General features: G+C 37.1%; 4 protein-coding genes across 5 annotated transcripts; 2 read left to right on the top strand and 2 right to left on the bottom strand.

Moving 5' to 3' along the window:
- The first annotated feature begins 2,761 nt into the window (after positions 1 to 2,761).
- Positions 2,762 to 5,347, top strand: LOC132550418 (dynein light chain Tctex-type 5-B-like). Its single transcript, XM_060214480.1, has 2 exons — positions 2,762 to 2,776; positions 4,781 to 5,347. The coding sequence occupies exons 1-2, from the start codon at positions 2,762 to 2,764 to the stop codon at positions 5,345 to 5,347; spliced, it is 582 nt and encodes a 193-aa protein (XP_060070463.1).
- Positions 5,348 to 13,432: 8,085 nt separating this feature from the next.
- On the top strand, positions 13,433 to 16,735 carry LOC132550389 (uncharacterized). 2 transcript variants are annotated; one of them, XM_060214451.1, is made up of 2 exons: positions 13,433 to 13,926; positions 15,847 to 16,735. In XM_060214451.1, the coding sequence occupies exons 1-2, from the start codon at positions 13,566 to 13,568 to the stop codon at positions 16,398 to 16,400; spliced, it is 915 nt and encodes a 304-aa protein (XP_060070434.1). In that variant the 5' UTR covers positions 13,433 to 13,565; the 3' UTR covers positions 16,401 to 16,735. The 2 variants fall into 2 exon arrangements, 1 of the variants encoding a protein (XP_060070434.1); XR_009554218.1 differs by lacking the exon at positions 13,433 to 13,926 and adding an exon at positions 13,936 to 15,412 and having other exon boundaries at positions 15,847 to 15,936.
- Positions 16,736 to 17,897: 1,162 nt separating this feature from the next.
- Positions 17,898 to 18,426, bottom strand: LOC132550414 (phospholipid scramblase-like). The gene is made up of 2 exons (XM_060214475.1): positions 18,389 to 18,426; positions 17,898 to 18,357 (listed from the first exon to the last, which is right to left on the bottom strand). The coding sequence occupies exons 1-2, from the start codon at positions 18,424 to 18,426 to the stop codon at positions 17,898 to 17,900; spliced, it is 498 nt and encodes a 165-aa protein (XP_060070458.1).
- LOC132550413 (uncharacterized PPE family protein PPE16-like) lies at positions 18,423 to 20,342 on the bottom strand. The gene is made up of 2 exons (XM_060214474.1): positions 20,335 to 20,342; positions 18,423 to 19,398 (listed from the first exon to the last, which is right to left on the bottom strand). The coding sequence occupies exons 1-2, from the start codon at positions 20,340 to 20,342 to the stop codon at positions 18,423 to 18,425; spliced, it is 984 nt and encodes a 327-aa protein (XP_060070457.1).
- Between the last annotated feature and the right edge of the window lie 979 nt (positions 20,343 to 21,321).

Here is a 21,321-nt window from a genome sequence, read left to right as displayed (position 1 = left end):
AAGTATAACCTAATCAGTTTGAATGTAGTCGATAATTAATTTAACAGCCTTCACATGTATAACCTAGTTTGAATGTAGTCGATAATTAGATAAACAGACTCCACATGTATAACCTAGTTTGAATGTAGTCGATAATTAATTTAACAGCCTCCACATGTATAACCTAGTTTGAATGTAGTCGATAATTAGTTAGACAGACTCCACATGTAAACCGAGTTTGAATGTATAGTCGATAATCAGTTAAACAGCTTCCACACGTATAACCTAGTTTTAAAGTAGTCGATAATTAGTTAAACAGCCTTCACATGTATAACCTAGTTTGAATGTAGTCGATAATTAGTTAGACAGACTCCACAAGTATAACCTAGTTTGAATGTAGTCGATAATTAATTTAACAGCCTTCACATGTATAACCTAGTTTGAATGTAGTCGATAATTAATTTAACAGCCTTCACATGTATAACCTAGTTTGAATGTAGTCGATAATTAGTTAAACAGTCTCCACATTTATAACCACAAGTATAACCTAGTTTTATAACCTGAATGTAGTCGATAATTAATTATAACAGCCTTCAACATGTATAACCTAGTTTGAATGTAGTCGATAATTAATTTAACAGCCTCCACATGTATAACCTAGTTTGAATGTAGTCTAATTAATTCAACAGCCTCCACATGTATAACCTAGTTTGAATGTAGTCGATAATTAATTTAACAGCCTTCACATGTATAACCTAGTTTGAATGTAGTCGATAATTAATTTAACAGCCTCCACATGTATAACCTAGTTTGAATGTAGTCGATAATTAATTTAACAGCCTTCACATGTATAACCTAGTTTGAATGTAGTCGATAATTAGATAAACAGACTCCACATGTATAACCTAGTATGTTTAATTAATTTAAAAGCCTCCACATGTATAACCTAGTTTGAATGTAGTCGATAATTAGTTAAACAGCTTCCACACGTATAACCTAGTTTTAAAGTAGTCGATAATTAGTTAAACAGCCTTCACATGTATAACCGAGTTTGAATGTATAGTCGATAATTAGTTAAACAGCCTCCACATGTATAACTTTGTTTGAAAGTAGTCGATAATCAGTTAATCATTCTATACGTGTATAACAACCTTGTTTGAATGTAAACACGTACCGTATATATAACTTCGTTTGTATGTAGTCGATAGCCAGTTAAACAGTGTGCACGTGTATAACCTCATTTAAAATTGGTTAAAAACCAATGAAACATTCTAAACGTGGATAACCTCATTTAAATGAGGTAGATTATCAGTTAAACATCGTATTCGTTTAAAACATAATTTGATGTAGTCGATAATAAACTAAACACTTCCACATATAGAGCTCCGTTTGTATGTAGTCGATAATAAACTAAACACTTCCACATATAGAGCTCCGTTTGTATGTAGTCGATAATAAACTAAACATTTCCACATATAGAGCTCCGTTTGTATGTAGTCGATAATAAACTAAACATTTCCATATATAGCTCCGTTTGTATGTAGTCGATAATCAGTTAAACATTCTACACGTGTATAACCTCGTATAACGTGGTCGATGATAATTTTTTTTAATCTTTAAATGTATAACCTATTACACTACAAGACAATACAGTATTCTTCATTATTGTGTCATATATCACATTAACATGTACGTGTCAGATGTAACCCGTATCGATCTCAATAAAACATTGGCATTTAGAGAAATGATTATGATAAGGATGGCTAACATTTTAACACAACATAAAAAATAGCTGATAAGGTATAGTCCTCTTGTCCCATCATGTGTCGCAGCTGGAATTCCCAAAATACATGCAGTCGATAACCAGAAACTACACTTGTAAACTCCATTGTTATATATCGACAGTTGTGTAAAAGATCTGAGATTTATCGGTTTGTCAATGCAACTATCTTATTTGTCGTTATTTACTAGTAAAACCGTCGCTGTATATGATGAAATTTTGATTTTTCAAATATTTGTGCGTCTTTTTATGATTTCGAAAGATAACACGCTGAAATGCCTATTTCTTATCATTGATGACGTCATCAGAGGAACGATTAATCTGTATTTAATCATTTATGACGTCATTAGGTATGATAACTCTGGTGGGACGATAGGGATGGCGAATATGATAATGGTCAAGGAATTGATGTTTATTTTTTCTTTCAAATCCCAGATATATTGTAGATACGTGTGTAATATTGTAGAATGGTTTAATTGAATTACTGTTTGATATAAGTATGACGACTCCTCAATTTTCGGTAAATGTTGATGAACGGCGACGCAGTGTTGAACATACTTTAGTGTATGACGGTGTGTGTATTTCTATGTGATATATCATATTCAAACATAGATATCTATATATTCTCGGCTGCCATGCCTTTACTTCTTTGCCTCTGTAGTTCCAGTTTAAAAAATGATTTAATCGTGCAACAGCGTTGTTGATTTAGAATACCACGTCAGTGTGATAATCTAAATTCTTAATCCATACAGAAATTAATCCGGGTATTTATGGTAATCCTGACTCAGAATTTATACTATCGGATTGTTTGTTTCGATACTTTGGTCCTGGCAATGGTGATCTGCTGTTACAACGTGTACAAACAATAATATATATCAACATACATCAAACAAAAAGAAAACCAGGGTTAGTTTAGATCAGCAATACAGTACTGTTTCATTATCATATTTTTCAGGTTCATCTCCAAGATCTGAAAATCGCCATAATCCTTGACGATACAATATGTCGGAGGTAACGGTAAATATTGTTTACAAATAATTCTCAAAACAAAAGTATTATTATAATCCAATAAATACCATAGATTTGGTGGTTACACAAATAGAGCTGATGGTAAGTAATGGTCACTCATATTTAATGGTAAGGCACAGAACTAATTGTAAGAACACGACACAACGATGACACAAAGAGTTCGTGGTAAAACAGGACATATAGAGTTCGTGGTAAAAACAGGACACATACAGTTCGTGGTAAAAACAGGATCCAGAATTAATTGCAAGACACAACGATGACACAAAGAGTTCGTGGTAAAAACAGGACACATACAGTTCGTGGTAAAAACAGGACACAAAGAGTTCGTGGTAAAATCAGGACACATAGAGTTCGTGATAAAAACAGGATCCAGAATTAATTGTAAGAACACGACACAACGATGACACAAAGAGTTCGTGGTAAAAACAGGACACAAAGAGTTCGTGGTAAAAACAGGACACATAGAGTTCGTGGTAAAAACAGGACACAAAGAGTTCGTGGTAAAATCAGGACACATAGAGTTCGTGGTAAAAACAGGATACATAATTAATTGTAAGAACACGACACAACAATGACACAAAGAGTTCGTGGTAAAAACAGGACAAAGGACAAAAACAGGACAAATAGAGTTCGTGGTAAAAACAGGACACAATACAAGGTACATAATTAATTGTAAAAACACAACAATGACACAAAGAGTTCGTGGTAAAAACAGGACAAATAGAGTTCGTGGTAAAAACAGGACAAATAGAGTTCGTGGTAATACAAGGTACATAATTAATTGTAAGAACACGACACAACAATGACACAAAGAGTTCGTGGTAAAAACAGGACAAATAGAGTTCGTGGTAAAAACAGGACACATAGAGTTCGTGGTAAAAACAGGACACAAAGAGTTCGTGGTAAAAACAGGACAAAAAGAGTTCGTGGTAAAAACAGGACAAATAGAGTTCGTGGTAAAAACAGGACAAATAGAGTTCGTGGTAATACAAGGTACATAATTAATTGTAAGAACACGACACAACAATGACACAAAGAGTTCGTGGTAAAAACAGGACAAGTAGAGTTCGTGGTAAAAACAGGACACAAAGAGTTCGTGGTAATACAACGTACATAATTAATTGTAAGAACACGACACAGCGTTGACATAAAGAGTTCATGTTAAAAACAGGACACACAGAGTTAATGGTAAAACAGGATCCAGAATTAACTGCAAGAACACGATACAACGATGACACAAAAAGTTCTTGATGAAAAAACAGGACAAAGAATTTGATGATGGTAAGAACAGTACACATATATTCAGTTGTAAAAACAGGACACAAACATACACGACACATTGAGTTAATGGCAAGTAAACATTACATGGAGTCAATGGTAAATCCAGACACAAAAACACATATATTGGTAAGTTGGCTTATAGAATTAACGGTAAGACCATTGGGTTGACGGTATGAGCACGACACATTGTGTTGGCTGTAAGTACATGACACGTTGAGTTGAAAACTTCTGCACTACACATTGAGAAGCATAAAGGTTAACGGTATTAACACGATCGTAACCCAAAGCCTATGCATTATTGCTCAGATGGTAGTGTCAACAGATGTAGTATAGTGTAGTATAACGTAGCCGTATATTAAAACAATGGGAACAGCTCATAGGAACATATTGAATATTAAGGGACAAATAGCAAATTAAAACATAGTAAAATTTCAAAATACAACGATTGTTTTCTTATACATCACATAAATTGTTTCGGCTGGTAACTGAAAGAAAGGACATTCACCACGTCAATCCGAAAAGCTTCTTGTTCGAGTTGTACCGTCAAGATTGTCTTCTCTTTCGATATATTCTTAATACAATTGAGTTTCAATATTTCGGTACATGTTTCTTGTTTTGGCAAACATTGTAACCAGGGATTTCGAACGTTCCTTAGTTTAAAACTGCTCCGTTCCTGTGATACTTTTGTTGTAAGGTACATTTTTGTTACAGATAACAGACGACGCCTCGTCGGATAGCAAGCGACGGACCTCGAGAGAGACCATGTCCAAACTTATGACGCCTAACCCAAACCGTCGAAAGTCTTCGTTTCTAAAGCTGGCACAGAGCTCACAACAGGGAATCCATATCAGGCGCATGACCAAGGCGCTGTTAGGACCAACCCATGAGACACTGGAGGAACCTCCGGAAAGCAAACCGAAAATTCGATTAGAAAATACATACAAAATGAAGCCGGATGATTGCTTCATGCCATTCAAAATTCGCAATGAGATCTCTGCGATACTTCATGAATATCTTGCCAACGTGACCTATGACCCGATCGTGTGCGCTAGACTGTGTTGTGAGATTTCAGTGGCTATTAAGAACAAGGTGAAGAGTATGAACACCCCGCGACACAAAGTAATATGTAACGTGTTTATCAGTCAACAAACAGAAAGTGGCATTCAAGTTGCTAGTAGGTGTCTCTGGGACGCAAGCAACGACAGTCACGCATGCGTAACGTACAAAAACAGTTCTCTGGTAGCTATTGGTCTGGTCCATGGAATATTTTACGAGTGACATTCGTTTACTTTGATTTTAAAATGTATCTATACAACGTATTTCGCATATCTGCATTAGATATGAAAGCGCATTGTACATTGAACACATTAACATGTTCGAAAACTTAGTTTAGGTCCACATTAAGCATTGTTATATGTTTCATCAGAATTACATGTAATTATATCTGGTGTTCCTATATATATCGAATTTGTTATATCAGTTGCAAATAAATTCATTATGAAAGTGTATTTATTAGATGATAATTGCCAATGTCTCTGCTTACTCTCTTTACGTTAGTTTCTGAAGGGTCTTTTTATTGTTATCGATAAGCATGAAATTTCAGAGACCCATGCACAGGTAGACAATCGGCCAACGGGAATATGATTTTTGAAAACCGCCAGAAAGGCGCAGTGTTAGAGAAAACAACGGTGAGCTCTTGGTTGATGAATTATTTATCTTATCACAAGTTCTACAACTTGGGAGACTTATGAATTTTATAAATAGGCTAGTAAACACGCGGGTTCTTATGTAAGAACGAAAATATTTGCAAGTGACCCTATATATCTAGTTTTATTCCTTGAAACAGAAAGATGCAACGCATAACCAGAAATAAAATCGGTGTTTTTTTTCTCTTATCATTTCTGTTATATGACAGTTTAGTTACAAAACTATTTACCTAAAAATCAACTCCTAGCGACTCAGTTTTCCCGTCCATAACGTTTAACGATAATTCGACTTTCAGTACGGGAGTGTATAGATTAAGCCATACCTCATTCTGAATCTACATCTGGATAAGGTCGCCGAAGTGGACGAATCCTGATGAAGATTTAGGGGTTCATAGACTCGTTTACTTTATAGCCTAATCGACTTTTTATTTTAACTGTTCACCTTTGTGTAGACGCGTTTACTTGCCACTTGTATGACCACGGTGACAATTACAAATATATAAATTCATCATATTTACCGAAGGGAAGTAACTCCAATCTAGATCATCTCGATAACCAATCAACATTGTTTTTAGAGTAGTATAGGCCTTTATTTTACATCAGTTAGGTTTTGAACCTGGGATCCCTGGCTTATTAGTCTTATGTTCAATCGATCTAGCTAAAGGGAGATATCTGTATTTTACCAGAGATTTCGGGCATTACAGCGATGTTTGTTGGACAATGCTAAGTATTATTCCCGAGTCTCTGCATCGGCACCAGTGTAAAAGGTCATTAATTACTTGAATGCCTCCGCTAGGCAAATTCGAACCCGGGACCGCTGACTTGAAAACCTTAAGGTAAGCCGGCCGGGAAAAAGAGCTTTCTCTAGCCAAACGGTGTTACCATGGTTGAATAAATCACTTTAGCACGATATCAGGGTATTGTCATCAATATGGTGGCCCACGTACAAGTAGTACCAATAACCAACACGTACCCGGAAAAGCATAATATTTAAAAAGTGTAACCCGGTTATGCGCATATTTGCAATGATAAAAAATGTTTTTAGCTAAATGTCTATTTGCTTCAACCAAATTGTTTTTGTCCACAATTTATCACTTATAATTTACCACTTTAGAAAATCTCATTTATTACTTCGACTCAAGTTTAATCAAACTTTAGAAAGTCCTCTTTAACAACAAATATATAATTTTGTCACGTGATTTTCATATCAATTAGTGAATGCCCTCATGTCATATTATACTCACTTCTGCCCCTGCTCTAGTCAAAAATATTTTGACTTGGAGTGCTGTTAGTTGACCATATTGTAGAAGACCGGATTGATATCCTGTAGGGGTTAATACGACGCTAAAGTGTACAGTCTGGTCACTACTCAAAGCCAAATGTAAATGAGAGATGAATTGTTTCCTTCACTGCACTCCTGGCCTTACGGATTTCAGATTTTATTGGTACTCTCAGACATACAAAGTATGTTACAAGAGGTCAGATTACAAAAAAAAAAAAAAAAAAAAAACACATTCTTGGCATGGCGGTAAACAATTACATACATAATATCATTTTAGCTACGTACATTCAATAGATTATCAAGCTTTTCAAGAAATTTACTGAGATTTGATAAAACATTAACATTACATACAGAAAAAAGTCCATGCAGTTTTGTAATACTAGGATAAGTAGAATAGTAACGTGGGATAAGTTGATCTCTAATTCTACGAATTGATTCATGATCGCATCTAAAAAGATAGCGGTATTCGTCGCCAATTTCATTTTAGCAAAGATTACAAATTCTGTTATCCCTTGGTATTCCAGTCCATCTTCCTGTTTCTACCGGCAAATGCACATTAGAAGTTCTAAATTTAACGATAATTTGTCTTTCTCTAGGTTTTAGTCTCAAAAGATATTTTTCTAATTCAAAATTACTTTTCATTATACAATAGGTATTTCCTCGAGAGGAATTAATTACATCACTGAACCATTTTTGTATGAGCTGGTCTTATAATCTTTGCTTAACGACAAGTTTCAAATAATTTCTATTAAATGTACATATTTTCTGGTAGTCCCAGATAAAGTTTAAACCAGTTTCTATAAATATATTTTGAAAAATTTTCAACCATTTGAATCCATATTGCCGCTAATTTGTAGATTGTACATTATGTTATACATGATACTTGACAAGTTATTACAGGTAATTAATTTTTACCAAAACGTACTTCCTTCGAAAAGTAAAGGGAATCTCCAAATTTCACCATTAATCATAAAATTTGGTGTAATTCTTCTAATACCTAAAACACGTTTGCAGAATTGTAAATGAAGTTTTTCAATGGCACTTCAATTTTCAAAGCCCCAAACTTCTACTGAATATAAAAGTATAGGCAATACAAGTGAGTCAAAAATCTTCAACTGAAGGTCTACTGGAAGCTGAATATTTCTTATTTTCTTATAAACAGCAAACATTGCTTTTTTTTAGACTGTTCAATTAATTTAGATATAGCTTTAAAGTAACTTCCGTTGTAATTAATTAAAACACCCAAATAAGGAAATTCATCAAGAATTTCTATTTCTTCACTACACAATGTAAAGTGGAAGACTGTACGACCTTTTCTCTTTGCAAATATAACAATTTTGGTTTTGTTAGTATTAACATTAAGCTTCCAGGTATTACAATATACTTCAAAAGTATTAAGAGCAGATTGAAGTCCTTCCGCTGTTTCAGACATAATAATGGTGTCGTCTGCATACAGAAGAATTTTCACTCAAAGTTTCTATTGTTTAAAGACAATTAACATTGTTTTCTGCGAGAAAATCTTCCAGATCATTGAGATAAATTGAAAATAGAAACGGTGATAAATTTTCTCCTTGTTTTACCCCGATATTACAATTGAACATTTCTGACAATTCATTTCCATTTTTGACACAAGATTTAGTATTTGCATACAAATTAAATATTACTTTGAACATCTTTCCGGCTATATTATTCTTTTGAACTTTTCTCCATAGACCAAGTCTCCAAACTGAATCAAAAGCTTTTCTGAAATCTATAAATGAACAGAATAATTTCATTCCTTGAGAAAAATAAATAGAAGTCAATGCATGTAGAATAAAAATGTTGTCAGTGGTGGAATGATTTTTCCTGAAGCCTGCCTGGGAGCAGGTAATTAGATTAATTTCATCAGCCAACTTGTTTAGTCTGTTATTAAATATTGATGTAAAAACTTTTCCTAGACATGAAACAAGACTTATAGCTCTGTAATTGTCTAAGTCAGATGGATCTCCTTTATAAATGGGTTTAATAACACCTATCTTCCAAGAGTCGGAAATACAACCAGTATTAGATATAATATTAAACAACTTACATTACAAAGGTTTAAACAGTTCAACAGTAGATTTTAAATATTCACTAACAATTCCGTCAAAACCTGAAGCTTTATTACACTTCAAACTTACATTGGACTCTCTAATTTCACATTCAGTAATATTTCCATTCAACAGATGATCAAATCTGCTATCCCCATCTATAACCACATCGTCAAACATCTCATCAGAGTTACTTCCCTTATTCAACTCTTTAAAGTGTCATATAATTTATAAATATTTTTGTCTAGCTTCTGTTCCTTACAGGGACCATTAATTTCATTCAAAATATACCAAAAGGTTTTCGACTCTATGTTCGAAACTTTTCTTAGTTCCGTTTCCATTTTCTCTTTGTGTAAAAATAATTTGTTTTTAAATATTTCATGAAAATCTGTAGTTATCAATTTAGATATAAGCTTATTATTTCATGTTTAGTACGCTTGCAGCACGTGGTTCATATATAATATCTATATTGGAAAAAGACGTATATAAATCATCTTAACTTTCGTCCAGTTCTATATTAATTACTAATAACATTGAATTTAATTAAAATTATGAAATTAAAAAATGAGGAGATGGTGGGAACAACTAAATCGGCCTAAAATGTTCATATTGACATTAACAACTTGAAGGAAATGTTCCAAAACGGCCTGAAATGTTGCAGTGACATAAGGAGTATAGCAAGTGGATCATACGCAATATCCGACCGGTCATCCTTCAGTGCGGCATCAAATTTAGATGTGTAGCACGTGATACATACACAATATTTGACCGGTCATCCTACAGTGCGCATCAAATTTAGATGTGTAGCATGTGCCACATACACAATATCTAACCGGTCATCTTACAGCGCGGCATCAAATTTTGGTGTGTAGCTCGTGACACATACACAATATTCGACCGGTCATCTTACAGTGCGGCATCAAAATCAGGTGTGTAGCACGTGACACATACACAATATCTGACCGGTCATCTTACAGCACGATATCCAACTTAGTTGTAGAAGATATGTGCAAATTGTTAATCCAATGCTATGTTCAGTCCTTCTAGCACAAGATCTCTCCACTGACCCTTGTAGAGCATCCCACGAAATGTGGTCAAAAGTATTATAAGGGAGATAACTCTATCATACTTAGAACATATTACAGTGAAACGCAGTTTATACTTCAGTTAATTTCACACCTTTGTACCACCGTTGTGTCCCCGACCACAACCAGAATGTACTTTGATCCGCTAGTTTGATATCAAATAATATGTTTTTTTTTTTTTTTTTAACTTTTAAACATAGAATTGTATAAGAGTTAATTATACTGCCAAGCTATACTGACACAGTTTAACAAACATTTTGGCCGGATGGGGTTTCTTAATTATTTACATTATTTACTTCATTTCATGAAATCAAGTCCGTGACATCTACTGAGTACAGCTACTCCTCTCGCCAGGCATCATAGATATACAGACAATTCTACTGACTTCAAACAAAATGTCACCTTGTGTAATTTTACCATATGTTATTTGTAGTTTATCAAGTTTCGAAATTTGTTTCGGATTTCAGTAGATTTCAGTGCTGATGACATAGTACTACATGTGTGTTAGACTGAAATTTCCTGTCTTCAATATGATAACGACAATATTCACATTTATTATGTTATTATTGATATGAAAATTTTCGTTGATTCTGAAATGAGAATAATCAAAAGAAATCTAAATATCTATATCAGTATAATGAATGTGAACATTGACATCAACTTATCAGTGTAGAGACAAATTACCGGCCTACATGTATGTAAGTGCGCATGTATGTTTCAACATTACATGAAATGCAATTCTGTTCATTGTTCATGTTTTCTATAACTTTTCATCATTGGAGGAAATAATAATCATCATTTGTTTTCCGATTTCTTGATCATGACATTGTGGTGCGGATCCCCAATTCGTAAACCATATTCCTCGCAGTTGAACCGGTATTCCGCACGGCAAGGTGCGATACTCCTTAATGACAGCAAAACGTACATCACTTTCAGAAATAACTACTTCTCATAGTTAATATTATCGTTATCATATTTGAAAAAATATATCTTTAAGTACCCTCGATATTTTTTTTCGTCTCGCTTCTCTCGGCATTCAGATTTAAGTATAGAATAAATAGTGATTATCGGAGAGAAAAAATGTGTTTTATGCTATTCTATCATTACGTCTAAATTCGTTGGATAACATCACTATAATGAATAAAAGTTTGTACGTCATACTGACATTCTCGAAACACTAAAATAAACGGAAACAAATCTCCAAAGTTACGGTTTTATATTATCACACCATATCGTCAAATATTACTGTTCCAGTTAATTCGATATCAAAGCGGTTGTTACCATTAACACGTTTTCCTTGAAAGATATCAACAGCTGACATTTCACATAACATAGGGTTTACGGAGTTGTACAGGCCATCACAATGACCTCTGTTGAAAATATGATATTAACCCTGTTCTCCTTCCAGAACGTGACATTATTTATTGGTATTGATAAAGACTTACACGGCGGGTATCGTCGATAACGCAAAAGAAAAATCTGGTCTTATTCTCATTTTATTTACTTTTTCAAAAGCCTCCGTGTGAATCTTACATTTGTTCATATTTTTACCTTAGTTTTATTAGATTTTATTCGTTCACCTTTCTTTAAAAAGAAAGCTCTCGTGCCCGAAGAATGGAAGCAAAATCGGAAAATCAAATTTGATTACAGAACTATTTTATGAGATGATATTCAACTTGAAAATCAACGTTCAGCTAATTCAACCTTCAGAGTACCACTATAAGACCACTAAGAACGGTAATAAGAAGGAAATTAGCTGGCGTTAAAACGTCGCTTACATTGATTCATATGGAAATTTCAGGATCCAATGAATCCAATATAAACGACAAAGGTCCGTATCTTTATGATGAACTGACAATCTGAATGACTGTAACACTTAAGTATGGTTTGTCAGCACTTAATCTTCGGAAAGATTGACTAATTTTTAGATAGAATTCCTTGGTAACCAAACACGCCAAGTTTTTTGAAGACTGTAGTAGTGTGGCAGACAAAAATACAGTTATGTTTCTTTGGTTTTAGTATGCAAATCATTTAGTGTGGTTGTGACATGAGAACCAATGAACACGGGCTTATATTGTTTTCATATTTCAAGCTGCTAAATCGTTTGGAATGATGGACAAACGAATTTTAATACACACCAAAAGTTAATCCACGTTTCGTTAAATTCACATTACAATTAATGGAAAGATTTTCACGATATTTTGACCTCTTCGTGAAATCAATATCCAGCCCAAGATACTAACGAGACACTACAAAGCATCAATGTATCATTTTATTTGGTTGTTTTTTCGCAAAAAAAAATGTAACTAAAAGCACGTCTTTATGTGAACGTAAGCACAATGTGAATAAAAGGATATCTCAAGAAGCTGATGCACGTGCATTGAGAATAGTAGGTCATAGTGGTCACAAATCCAAAAGTTATATTTTTCATATTAATCATATTCAAATGTCTAGGAAATAGTGCTATAGTGAGTATCGAGCTGTAGATTTTTCTACCAAATGATGTGTTTTACACAAAATAATATAAACAAATGTCAAAAACACTAATGAAGCAATTCAGGGAGAATTGCAAGTACTTAGCGCAATAGAATTACGCAAGAATGGTTAAGTAAGCCGGAAACGGGCTGTAACCAGGACGACACAACAGGTAAATCGGATTAACACCATGGTTTCCTAATGCAGTTTACCACTCTAATTACTTATCTGTAAATATTTCTTGTGCTGTATGAAGGAGATATATTTAATAGGATTAGACGGTCGAGCGAACAAAAACTTTGCACACCTTGTACGCATACAACCGTAGACTTGTCTTCCATGAACACTTTTCCCTCGGACACACGTCTCATTGAATATCTTAAACATATAAATAAAAGAGATGGCTAAGCGCCATGTTAAAAATATTTATACGTCCTAGACTGTGACCAACAGGAGTCTGCTGAAAGGCAGTACAATAAATGACCGATATTTCGTGTAACGAGGTCTTGTTAGTGTGTACATCTCATTCACTAGAAGGCCCAGGCTGATGGCGTTCAACAATAAAAACAAACCCAGGCATGAATAGAACACGAGTGTTTCACGTGGGGAAAATTTATACCAGAATAACCAATGAAAAGTGATATTCATCTACACGGGACTGTTTGATTGGTTGATCGGGTGAAATCCGGTAGGAGCCTCGGTATACATTATGTATTGATCCCAGCTGAGTCATTACAGCAGGAAGACCCCATTCATACAGATCTATTTTAACTTCAACAACACTTCACCGTTAAGCATTAAAATTTACAAAGTAAATAGTCTATTCACTTATAGTAGTAATTTGTAATCTGTTTAACTAGACGTTGAAGATAGAAACCCATGGAAATCGTTAATTTCATAACACCGGTTCCATCAGTATTGAACGAAGATTCTGATGGAAATTTCTTGAAGCGGCTGTCTCTGTATCCTGCCCTTCGCCAGGATGACTTAGAAACTGCCCTGGGGACCAGAGAAATCCATGAATCTGGAAAGACCGACTGCAATAATTCTACCAAATGGAACCTACTATCTACCTTGTCTTCAGTAGGACAAGACAGAACACCATTTTGTCCAGAAAAGGTACCCACAGATGAAGAGGTAGAAGATTTGACCGCTGTCCAGAGTTTAACCTTGAGACCAGTGGACATTCCCGTCCAGTACACAGTACATGGTATCCGTCCTCATGAGTTTCCTGTCAAAGGTGGGTTTTGCTGTTTCTGTATATAAATGTTGATGGTGATTAATTTCACAACGGTTGCTTTGTTCCATTGCCTCCTATGTCAACACTTGACTTACAAATAGCGGTAACCTTAGAATTAGAACGACCTTGGGACAAAACACAACTCAGGTACGAAAAGGTGACGACTTTGTCTGATATTACAGTACTAATACCTGCTTGGAGTAGTGACTTGTTCACTTGGGACCAATGTAGTGGTGTAATCAATGGCAGCCATCTCTCTGGATACTTAATCTGTAAACGTATTGTCAATTCATTCGTCGGGACAGTTTCCATTTATTTATAAACAGAAAAACCTGTATAAAATGTTTCCCTTGAAAAATTAAGATATTTAATCTAGTTAATGGCGCACATTGTACACCGGTGTTGGTCCCAAAAAGTATAACAAAGTTCAGTCTTATTTAATAACGTTTACAATTCAATGAATTAGGTGTTGTTGATGAAAGTGGTGAACGGAAAGTGGCCTTCGGTTTTCATAACTTGTGTACCGACCTTCAAAAATACAAGTACACTTGTGCACACATATATGTGCAACTATTGCATCCTGGGAGATGTAGATGATGAATGAAAATAAGTGTACCCGGTAATTGGCACGAGAAAAATAATACGTATCAATTAATACGTTTTTTGTATGTTTTATATGTCTGAAAAGATAATCTTGTTGAATCTGACATTAACCCACCATTTACCACTTTCAATCTCTGATCTATCACTGATAAGTGTCATTTACACAACGACAGTAACTATATCGGGTGTTCAACGGCACACGTTCCACGTGTCTTTCAATATGCCAAACCGTTTTGTATCATTTCGATGCTTCGTTTAAATTATCTACATATTTACAACACTACCAATTGTATTAACTTTCAGTAGTTGTTAATTAGTTCAGCTATTGCCAATTTATAATTATCGGTACATTCTAGATTTGAACATGTTTTCATTGTCTTTAATCATTTTAACATAAGGACGTGGATCTCTTTCTAAACAAACGGAATGACGATGTTCCTTTACTTATCTATTTTGCGTAATTAATGCCACAATGACTGAAACCCCATGTAACACTGCTCTCTAATATAACATTTTGATTAAAAAGTAAAAAAAAAATAGTAATAAAAAACGACAAGAGATCCACGTCTTTGTATATTGCTACATGTATGGTTGTTTACTTATGTAAACCTACATACAGCTTCTACAAGTCTAAGATTCTACTCCAAATTTCACAGACATTATGACCTATGACCTCTAGAGATATAGTGACGTATTGCAGTGCTTTGCCATGTGTTCTTGACAATATTTTTACTTTCAGTTTTTGAGAAGTTCTAAGTCAGCACTACCGCAGCCCAGCGATTTGACGATGTCCCTTAAACATGAACTTGCTCACAATATGTGATTAGTAAGTTGTTCTCCTCTTCGGAGGGACTACCTACCACGCAAGTTCGCCGAGAACACAGTAAATATCATGTTTACATGCACCAGAGGTTTTCTCGTCCATTCGCTGTTGTAATAACACATATTTTATGTCACTGAAGTGATGACTTTTAGTGCAGGAGAATATTTGGAATTCGTGAATATCTACAATTAGTTCAATCATTTAACAGTGTAAATAGGCAATATGTAAACTCAATATTTATATTTCTTAAATTGATATTTGTCAATTAAATTAATGTATATTGTTTAATTCAATGGTTCTGAGTATAATATGTAATGTTTGCAAAAAATTCTACTGAGGTGTTCGAAACGATTAAGAAAATTCCCTCATTTCTCCAAAATGCATTATTCAGTGTCACTTAGATACTGATAGGGAACATTAAGCTTCACACTTGTTGTATATATGATCATTATTTATATAAGACAGGGTATTCATTTCGGCTTTCTCCGTTGTAGGTTTCTACGTGGACAGGCGAATTTGTCCTGGTTTCCGGTACAAGGTACGTTACGTCAGCAGAAATGACGACGTGTTTGACGGAAAAGGGCGTTACTTGATGTCCGTCGGCATGGGATACGGAAAACGATTGACCTTCAAGGGAGACAAATTTAACGTCAATGACTGTTGTTTTTGGTCTGATAGCGATGAAGACGGATACGCATTTAGTAACGATGTTCTCGAGAGAGGCGAAAAGTTCATTGTCTACGACACCAACTCTCAGCCAATCGGAGATGTGATTGTAGAATCAACCACGGGATGTCCACAAATCGAAGTATCCATGGAAACAACAAACATGCGTGTCAAGAAAACAGTTCATGTTCGATTTGCTTGCATAATTAACTACCATAACCGTTTCCATGGTAATTTGGTAGAGGTAAACAATCAGGATATCGAGGTCGTCGAAGGCCTTGCTGACGTCATCAAACAACGTCGCGAACGAGAGGCACATGTGCACTGCATCAAAGGTGTTCATTTAAAGCGCGCTGGCGAGTGTACCCTATGGAAGGACTGATATTGTATACACCATGGTCAATTCCCGTGGTCAGTGCGTGTAGCAGGGTAAACATATATCCCACTGAGTAGCTGAAGCCCAGTGAGGTCAGATTTCGTATTCAGGCACGAGCAATGATGTGCATTACCAATGATGTATCATGCATGTCCTTGATTACTAGCGAACAAAGCACGCGATAGGACAGCAAATTTCTGTGTTACACATACTGTTGTGATATTAGATCGTACATGTTGAAACTATATACAGATGTTCATGTATGTTGGTACATTTTTGTCTTCAAAGAAAAGACGTTTTGCAAATGTTATTTATTGAAAATAAAAAGATTAGTTATAAAATAGGTTTTACGGTTGTTTATTTAATTAGTCAATGAAACCCGAATAAACACATTTATAACGTGGCCCGTTACAGCAATGAAGACAATCACATATGGAACCTCTCTCTAGCAACAACACTTTGTAGTTCTGACAACACGGGGTAGGGTACTGACGTCATGGGGTAGGGAACTGACAACATGAGGTAGGGTACTGACAACATGAGGTAGGGTACTGACAACATGGGGTAGGGTACTGACAACAAGAGGTAGGGTACTGACAACATGAGGGTAGAGGTAGGGTACTGACAACATGGGGTAGGGTACTGACAACATGAGGTACTGACAACATGGGGTAGGGTACTGACAACATGAGGTAGGGTACTGACAACATGGGGTAGGGTACTGACAACATGAGGTAGGGTACTGACAACATGAGGTAGGGTACTGACAACATGAGGTAGGGTACTGACAACATGGGATAGGGTACTGACAACATGGGGTAGAGAACTAACAACATGAGGTAGGGTACTGACAACATGAGGTAGGGTACTGACAACATGGGATAGGGTACTGACAACATGGGGTAGGGTACTGACAACATGAGGTAGGGTACTGACAACATGGGATAGGGTACTGACAACATGGGGTAGAGAACTAACAGCATGAGGTAGGGTACTGACAACATGGGGTAGGGTACTGACAACATGAGGTAGGGTACTGACAACATGGGGTAGGGTACTGACAACATGGGGTAGGGTACTGACAACATGAGGTAGGGTACTGACAACATGAGGCAGGGTGCTGACAACATGAGGCAGGGTACTGACAACATGAGGCAGGGTGCTGACAACATGGGGTAGAGAACTAACAACATGAGGTAGGGTACTGACAACATGGGATAGGGTACTGACAACATGGGGTAGAGAACTAACAACATGAGGTAGTGTCAGATGAGTTCCTTTAAGAAGAGGTTTATCCTCTATCCTTTCTTGTGAAGTCTTAGTATTTTTCAGGGATTGTCGGGTTTCTGGAGGCTTCTGATTGAGCTAAATTCAGTTATTGCTCGATTTTAATGTTGTTTATAGGCAAAACATTACATCTGAAAAACGGCGATGACATCTGTTTTGTGATTGGACAAAATGCCCCAGAGGAGGTTAGTCGAAAGTTTCACTTTATAGGCGTTTTCAAGGGTTCCTTGTTCCTGGGTTACTTGTCCCAGGGTTCCTTTTCCCAGGGTCCCTTGTTCCAAGGTTCCTTGTTCCACAGTTCCTTGTTCCTGTGTTCCTTGTTCCATAGCTACTTGTTCCTGGGTTCCTTATTCCAGGGTTTCTTGTTCCTGAGTTCCTTGTTCTTGGGTTCCTTGTTCTTGGGCTTCTTGTTCCAGGGTTTCTTGCTCCTGGGTTCCTTGTTCCGTGGTTATTTGTTGCAGGGTTATTTGTTGCAGGGTTTCTTGTTCCAGGGTTCCTTATTCTTGGGTTCCTTGTTCCAAGTTCCCATGTTCCAGGGTTTCTTGTTCCACGGTTCCTTGTTCCGTGGTTATTTGTTGCAGGGTTATTTGTTGCAGGGTTTCTTGTTCCAGGGTTCCTTATTCTTGGGTTCCTTGTTCCAGGGTCCCATGTTCCAGGGTTTCTTGTTCCACGGTTCCTTGTTCCACGGTTTCTTGTTCCACGGTTACTTGTTCCAGGGTTTCTTGTCCCAGGGTTCCTTGCTCATGGGTTCCTTGTTCTTGGGTTCCTTGTTCCCGGGTTAATTGTTCCAGGGTCCCATGTTCCAGGGTTTCTTGTTCCAGGGTTCCTTGTTCCACGGTTCCTTGTTCCAGGGTTCCTTGTTCCATAGTTAATTGTTCCAGGGTCCCATGTTCCAGGGTTTCTTGTTCCTGGGTTCCTTGTTCCAGGGTTTCTTGTTCCACGGTTACTTGTTCCAGGGTTTCTTGTTCCAGGGTTCCTTGTTCCACGGTTACTTGTTCCACGGTTCCTTGTTCCACGGTTACTTGTTCCACGGTTCCTTGTTCCAGGGTTCCTTGTTCCACGGTTACTTGTTCCACGGTTCCTTGTTCCACGGTTCCTTGTTCCACGGTTCCTTGTTCCAGGGTTTCTTGTTCCACGGTTCCTTGTTCCACGGTTCCTTGTTCCACTTACTTGTTCCACGGTTCCTTGTTCCACGGTTCCTTGTTCCACGGTTACTTGTTCCACGGTTCCTTGTTCCAGGGTTCCTCTTGTTCCACGGTTCCTTGTTCCACGGTTCCTTGTTCCAGGGTTACTTGTTCCACGGTTCCTTGTTCCACGGTTCCTTGTTCCACGGTTCCTTGTTCCACGGTTCCTTGTTCCAGGGTTAGGGTTTCTTGTTCCACGGTTCCTTGTTCCACGGTTACTTGTTCCACGGTTACTTGTTCCACGGTTCCTTGTTCCAGGGTTTCTTGTTCCACGGTTCCTTGTTCCACGGTTCCTTGTTCCAGGGTTTCTTGTTCCACGGTTTCTTGTTCCACGGTTACTTGTTCCACGGTTCCTTGTTCCAGGGTTTCTTGTTCCACGGTTCCTTGTTCCACGGTTACTTGTTCCACGGTTCCTTGTTCCACGGTTCCTTGTTCCACGGTTCCTTGTTCCAGGGTTTCTTGTTCCACGGTTACTTGTTCCTGGGTTCCTTGTTCCACGGTTCCTTGTTCCACGGTTCCTTGTTCCACGGTTCCTTATTTTGTCACCACTAATTAGGCTGTCCCACTATCCAGTCACTACCAATCCGAATGTCCCACTATCTTGTCACCACTAATCAGGCTGTCCCATTATCTAGTCACTACCAATTCGAATGTCATACTATCTTGTCACCTCTGTCCTGTTGTTAGTATTTTTAAGATGTTTCTCCGTAAAACAAAATAGAAAAAGTTCAAGATAAGAAAGCAGTAAAAACGATACATGTAGTTCTTTAAAAAAAAATCAGGGAATGCGAAGCACAGAGCGGAGAAAATACAATGAACATCAACAATCAAGACTGTCTTCTGTTACATAAAATCGAAATTAGACAAAAGCTATGTACAGTTGTGATAAGAATGTCTTAGATGCTCCGCCACCATCTCTTTTAGTATAATTTCGCTACATTTTTCACTGAGTCAGTGTATACCTTAAAATAAACTCTCCCAGTCCCCCTCAAGGTGTCTGAAGAAGTGTCCCTTTCACCTCACCTGAACAAGCTCAGTATAGTTAATGATACAGGTAATAAGCAAATTAATTTGTTTTATAAACAATAGCTTTCACATAAAAATCCCCGTCAACAGTCTGTCAATGTTTCCTTCTATGAAACAATTGCCATACTCTTCTATTTGTAACATGTATGCATCATGTAAATGCCCATTCACAAAGCAGTACAGGAGACGTGAAGACCAAAGATCACGTAGGATTGGTCGTTAGCTAGCTGACACGCCGTTTCCATAGATGTTCCTACAAAATGTACGTCGGACATGTACACCGGAATACAAAAAGAAAAAAATTAAATAAATTAAAGATGGCCAAAGCTTCGTCCTAATAGGACGCAGTTCACATCCTTCTTAAAATTATTGAAAATGTTTTATTATAAAGTAGGTAGATGTTTTCTGAAAAAAGGTACCTGTCTTACGAAGGTTTAACTTACAGTGACATTTTTCAGGTAAATGACGGTCTTAAGAAAAGCCTAGTTTTATACAATAATGAAATGTGAAACAGCAAGCTTTATCTATTGTGCATGAACGTTAGAGTCCAAAAATAGCAGTTGTAGTGACCTACTTCACCACGGTTACCCCAATATACCTGCACTCTTTATTCAAGATTTAAGATTCTCCATGTAATAGCAAAGAGTGGGTTGATTAAGGACGGGCGATATAACTCTAAATGTCGTACTCTGAAGACATACATATATGTTACAGGAGATCTGGCTTTGAAATCTTCGTAGCCATTATCATGTATCAACATATCCATTAAAAAGGTGTGTTTGTTACTGGTGTAAACGTCCAGTGAAATTCTTGGAAAGTCCCTTTGTTGTTAACAATGAAATTAGAGATATGGCCGACGAACGTCAGTGTTCTGGCGATTTTGGTTGGTTGGTTGACAGGTTTCCCGTCTCCGCGGCTTCTCCCGTGTCCTGGTATCGTCTCACCGACGAACGTCAGTGTTCTGGCGACTTTGGTTGGTGAGTTGGTTGGTTGACAGGTTTCCCGTCTCCGCGGCTTCTCCCGTGTCCGGGTATCGTCTCACCGACGAACGTCAGTGTTCTGTCGACTTTTGGTTGGTGAGTTGGTTGGTTGACAAGTTTCCCGTCTCCGCGGCTTCTCCCGTGCCCAGGTATCGTCTCACAGACGAACGTCAGTGTTCTGGCGACTTTGGTTGGTTGGTTGACAGGTTTTCCGTCTCCGCGGTTTCTCCCGTGTCCTGGTATCGTCTCACCGACGAACGTCAGTGTTCTGTCGACTTTTGGTTGGTGAGTTGGTTGGTCCGGGTATCGTCTCATCGACGACAAGTTTCCTTTGGTTGTCTCCGCGGCTCAGTGTTCTCTCAGACTTTGTTGGTGAGTTGGTTGGTTGACCTCAGCTTCTCCCGTATCGTCTTACCGACGAACGTCAGTGTTCTGGCGACTTTGGTTGGT

Source organism: Ylistrum balloti, unplaced genomic scaffold (genome assembly GCF_031769215.1).
Source record: "Ylistrum balloti isolate Yb309-2 unplaced genomic scaffold, AGI_CSIRO_Ybal_v1 Utg370122, whole genome shotgun sequence".
Lineage (NCBI taxonomy): Eukaryota > Metazoa > Mollusca > Bivalvia > Pectinida > Pectinidae > Ylistrum > Ylistrum balloti.
Note: the sequence above shows the minus strand (reverse complement) of the source record. Positions and strands in the feature narration are given on the sequence as shown.